This window comes from Zonotrichia albicollis, chromosome W, assembly GCF_047830755.1.
Source record: "Zonotrichia albicollis isolate bZonAlb1 chromosome W, bZonAlb1.hap1, whole genome shotgun sequence".
Taxonomy (NCBI): Eukaryota; Metazoa; Chordata; class Aves; order Passeriformes; family Passerellidae; genus Zonotrichia; species Zonotrichia albicollis.
Window position 1 is genome coordinate 2570694 of NC_133859.1, and position 5508 is coordinate 2576201.

The window sequence follows — 5508 nt, forward strand, 5'->3', positions numbered from 1 at the left end:
CACCATTTAATGGGACTGCTGCCACCACCCTGACCAACAGGGTGTCAGGTTATATCCTGACTCTGTGAGTTTAAGGCAGTGTTTCTGTATCATTGCCCTGATCCTAATTTTGTTTTTGAATTGGAATTCTGACTTAGACTCTCCGACTCTTTTGCCTTCAATCCGGTGCAAAATTTAGTGTGCTCATTTCTTGTTTTCCTCCCAAAACAGAATTTCCCGTTCCTAAAACTTAGCCAGGTAGAGGGAGAGACTGCGAGGAAGAGGAAGATGCCCCAGGACACCCAGGCAGGTGAGGAGGAAGTCAGTGCCCCTTTCCCTCTCTGTTCTGCTCCGTCTCCCAGCCTAGCACAGCCCCCGGCTGCAGGACAACCCTGCTGCCAACACCATCCTACCGGGGATTCACTGGGGGGATCTCCTTCCCCTTCCCTGTGGCACGGAGGCAAATCCCATCCTCTCCTTGTCTTTCCTCCCCCAGAGAAGAAGCTGAGGATTGGGACCAGGGAGGACAAATCCCCACAGCAGAACCTCAAGGAAGAGGCCGTTATGAGTGACTCCAGGGCACAGGAATCCAACAGGGAGGAAAATCCCCACAGATTTCATAGGAAGAGGGGCTCCAAACCCAGTCTGGGGTGCTCTGAGGAGGAAAGACCCACCCTGAGCCAGGAAGGTGGACAGAGCTTCAGCCAGAGCTCAGAGCTGGTGGTCCATGAGCAGCTTCATGATGGAGAGAAGCGCTACAAGTGCTTGCAGTGTGGGAAGAACTTCAGACAGAGCAGCACCCTGATCCGCCACCAAAGCATCCACACTGGGGAATGGCCCTACGAGTGTGGGGAGTGTGGGAAGGGCTGCAGCTGCAGGTCAGAACTCATCAGGCACCAACGCATCCACACTGGGGAGAGGCCCTACGAGTGTCCCCAGTGTCAGAAGAGGTTTCGGACCAGCTCCAATCTCCTCCAGCACCAGCAGTTTCACACAGAGGAGAGGCCCTTCCGCTGCCCTGAGTGTGGGAAGGGCTTCAAGCAAAACTCCAACCTCATCAGGCACCGGCGCACCCACACTGGGGAGAGGCCCTACAAGTGCCCAACCTGTGGGAAGAGGTTTCACACCAGCTCCAATCTCCTCCTGCATGAGCGGATTCACATGGATGAGCAGCCCTTCCGCTGCCCTGAGTGCGGGAAGGGCTTCAAGCACAACTCCACTCTCATCAGGCACCGGCGCATCCACACTGGGGAGAGGCCCTACGAGCGTCCCCAGTGTGGGAAGAGCTTCACCCAGAGCTCTCACTTGACCAGTCACCAACGGAGGCACTAGAAAAGGGAAGGCCTCCAATGCCCCAAGTGCAGGAGGATTTTGTGCACTGCCCCAACTCTAATCATTGGAGTATCCATGTTGGGAAGAGCCCTGATGATCCATGTTCCCATGATCCATGCTGGGAAGACACCTTTACCTTTTCCTGTCCCTGCCAATGACATTATGTGGGATGGAAAAACAGGAAGGTCTGGCCATGGCCCTGTCATTACATTCACTCCCACATCAGGTCATTCCCAGGGGCAGGAAATGGACTCTCTCTCTCCCTGAGGAGAAGGATGAAATTTCCAGGCAGGGGAAATTGTGGCCAGGAAGACCCAGAAAATTGTGTTGTAGTTTTTCCTGTAAACAGTCCCTTCTGTTATCAATATTGTTTCTGTTTTCGTTTGTTCCTTATCTCGTTGGTGTTCTCAGTAAATTGTTCTTATCCCAGCCCAGGATCTTTGCCTTTTGTGCTTTCCATGGGAGGCCGGAGGGCAGTGGGGAAAGTGCAGTTTTAGCAGGAGCAGGAAATTGGGGAATCCCATTCCTGAAGCCCAGCCCGTGGAAACCGAGCATCCAAGCTGGTCCCAGCCCTGGTGGCCATGGCAACAGCCTTGGGAGCGGGTCCCTGGCTGGGGCTGTGGGAACCTCTTCCCTCTGGTGCCCAGGGACAGGAGTGGAGGGAATGGCTGCAGCTGAGTCGGGGCAGGCTCAGGTTGGATGTCAGGAAAAGGTTTTTGCCCAGAGGCTGCTGGGGCCCTGCCCAGGCTCCCCAGGGAAGGGTCCCAGCTCCAGGGCTCTCTGAGCTCCAGCAGCGTTTGGGCAGCACTGCCAGGCCCAGGCTGGCATTGTTGGGGTGTCCTGTGCAGGGCCAGCAGTTGGACTGGAGGATCCTGATGGGTCCCTCCCAACTCAGCCAATTCTGTGGTTCTGGGATCCCATGAGCCTGGGGATGGTACTGCCAATGGTTGCCATGGCAACGGGCTGTGGCTGCAGGCCTGAGCTGGTGTCCATGGCAACCACACCGGCATCGGGTCTCCATGGAGCTGCCATGGAAACTGACAATAGCAACAGGGGTCCTGGTGATGGTTGCTATGGAAACTGACCATGGCAACAGGAGGCTGGTGATGGTGTCCTGCTAAGGATCAGATTTGTCACAGGCCCTCAGAGAGGTTCCATGGGAACTTTCCAAGAGTCCCCAGGCTGTTCCAGAGCTGGAATGCCACAGGCAGAGACAGGGGCCCCATGGAGACCTCCCAGAGCTTTCTGTGGATGTTAAAGAGCACTGTGGTCAGAGGCAGTCACAGCCATTCCGTGGTGACATCCGAGGGGACCTTGTGCTGCAAAGGCACCCATCTTGAACAGGCACTCACGGGGGCTCCACGGTGACATCCCAGGAGTCCCCAGGCTCCCAAAGAGCCAGGATGTCCCAGACACTCACAGGGGTTTCTGTCATGGGCACAGTGGGAGCTTCAGGCAAAAGCCTCATTTCTTAATTGGAGAAACTCCTTCTGAGACATGAGGTGGAGAAATGACTTCCAACAGCCTCCATGGATCCTCAAATCTTTGCAGGACCCCTAGACTTCTAAAATTCCTTCAAAGAGAGGAGACTGGGAGTTGCTGGATCCAATCTCAGCCCCAGAATTTGTCAAATGTGTAAAAGATTGAACAGGTGGAATTTGACTAACAGAATTTGTCCTGCAGGATTCATGATAGAATACCAGATGAATTTATATAAATATGTCTCTGGCTTATTCTGATCATGATCAGATGGAAAGATCAGCAGCACAGTTATTTACTCCATATTTCAGGAGCTATAACAATTATTAGAATATAGTGCTCTAGGAAGCAATTTTGAAGTCAGCATGGCCTTGCTGGAGTTGTTGGAGCCCATTGCAGGCAGAGCCTCCTGCTCCAGCAGAAACTGCCTTTCCTGTTGTCCTGGTTTAGGGCAAGTTTGTTAAAGAATCTGCAAAGGAGAGCCCCTCCAGAAAGCAAATCCACACTGCCCCTCCCCTCCAACTGGTTCGGGAAGAATTCCTCGGAGAGAGGTGGAAAGAACCTGTTTGTTTGACTGGCATAGTATCCCCCAGCACACAAAATGAACAATACCAGGTGACACCGCTTTGAGAAAGATGGCAAAATCAGAAAGTCTCTTTCAGGGGTGGTTGCTCTGTTCTCAATCCCTCCAGTGCTGGGGCAGCTGCTGCAGCCAAAACTTTGGTGTTCCCGGGTCCCAGTCCAGAGCAGGTTTGAGATGGTCACAGAAACAGGAGAGGAGAAACAGTCCAGGAAGGGATGTGGACTGTTTAGCTAGAACTAGCTAATAAGCAGAAGCCAAAGCAGAGCAGAAACGAGAGCAGAAAAGAGAGCAAGCAAAGCAGCAAGCCGAAAGCAAGAAGTGAAAACAGCCCTATGTACCGCTTGTCTCTGTGTTCCTGATAAGAGAAACCCAAACAAAACTTCCACACTTCAGAGCCGGTCTTAAAGGCACAGAACAGATGAATGGGGATACAAGCATCATAACGTCACCCCAGGACATTCCACCCCTTATCCCCATATCATCAACATACTACAACACATCATGCATTATTCATACAAAATTTCCATCTGTTCCCCCAAAATTTACAAGCAATACCCATCATGCCTTCATCACATCCCCACACTGGACCACTGAATCCAGGCCCTATATTACAGAGCTGCAGGATTCCCCCTTTTCACTTTACTCACTTAAAGCTCCATCTATCACTTGCTCAGACCTTCGACACTTACACATTTCCTTCTATCTCATGTCTGTATGTACAGACAATGGCAGTAACATCCAATGAACAGTGATATTGCATATCATTCTTACCCCACAATCAGATCTCCCTGAGGTACACATCGTATTGTTCCATCTCTTTGCATTATCCACAATGTGCAACCTGGTCCCTGAGCAAAGACAACCCCACGAATGGGTTTGCCTGTACTCAAGGCAGAATTGATCCACACAGTCTTCCCTAACAAACCTCTGATATATACCACTGGGACTTTGTCTCCTTCTATTATATTCAGGGACTCAGACTGGGCAGGACCTGCTCGGCTGGTGGAAACTCAGGTGTTAACTAACCATGTGACCTTTGCTAAATGCTGCTCCCAATTTTTGAAAGATTACCCACCCAAAGCTTTCAACTGAGTTTTTAGTAGTCCATTGTACCTCTCCACTTTTCCTGCAGCTGGTGCATGGTAGGGAATATGGTACACCCACTCAATGCCATGTTCCCTAGCCCAGGTGTTGATAAGGCTGTTCTTGAAATGAGTCCTGTTGTCTGACTCGATCCTCTCAGGGGGGCCATGTCTCCACAGAACTTGCTTTTCAAGGCCCAGGATGGTGTTCCGGGCCATAGCATGAGACACAGGGTAGGTTTCCAACCATCCAGTGGTGGCCTCCACCATGGTCAGCACGTAGCGCTTGCCCTGGTGTGTCTCGGGCAGTGTGATGGAGTCAATCTGCCAGGCCTCCCCATACTTGTACTTGGACCACCGCCCACCGTACCAGAGGGGCTTCAGTCGCTTGGCCTGCTTGATGGCAGCACATGTCTCACAGTCATGGATAACCTGAGAAATACTGTCCATGGTTAGATCCACCCCTTGCTCTTGTGCCCACTTATAGGTGGCATCTCTGCCCTGGTGGCCTGAGGCATCATGGGCCCATCAATCTAGGAATAACTCTCCCTTATGTTCCCAATCTAGATCTATTTTGGACACCCTTATCTTTGCAGCTTGGTCTACCTGCTCATTGTTTTGGTGCTCCTCATTGGCTCTACTCTTGGGTACATAGGCATCTACATGGCAGACTTTCACAGGCAGTTTCCCTACCCTGGTAGCAATGTCTTTCCACTCATCAGCAGTCCAAATCAGTTTCCCTCTACGTTGCCAGTTAGCCTTTTTCCATCTCTCCAGTCATCCCCACAGAGCATTGGCTACCATCCATGAATCAGTGTAGAGGTAGAGCTTTGACCACTTCTCTCTCTCAGCAATGTCCAGGGCCAGTTGAACAGCTTTGAGTTCCTCAAGTTGGCTTGATCCACCTTCTCCTTCGGTAGCTTGTGCAACCTGTCGTGTGGGGCTCCATACGACTTCTTTCCACTTCCGGTTCATCCCTACGATTGGACAGGAACCATCAGTGAAAAGACCGTAGTGTGTTTCCTCTGGGGGCAGTTGGTTATAGGGAGGAGC

At 51.7% G+C, this 5508-nt stretch overlaps 1 protein-coding gene across 1 annotated transcript; it reads left to right on the forward strand.

Moving 5' to 3' along the window:
* Positions 1-543: 543 nt before the first annotated feature.
* On the forward strand, positions 544-1311 carry LOC141726805 (uncharacterized). The gene has a single exon (XM_074531873.1). The coding sequence runs from the start codon at positions 544-546 to the stop codon at positions 1309-1311; it is 768 nt and encodes a 255-aa protein (XP_074387974.1).
* The last annotated feature ends 4197 nt before the right edge of the window (positions 1312-5508 follow it).

Bases quoted from the DNA above. Each gene is read 5' to 3' on its own strand.
- LOC141726805 (XM_074531873.1), top strand. From the start codon at position 544: ATGAGTGACTCCAGGGCACAGGAATCCAACAGGGAGGAAAATCCCCAC.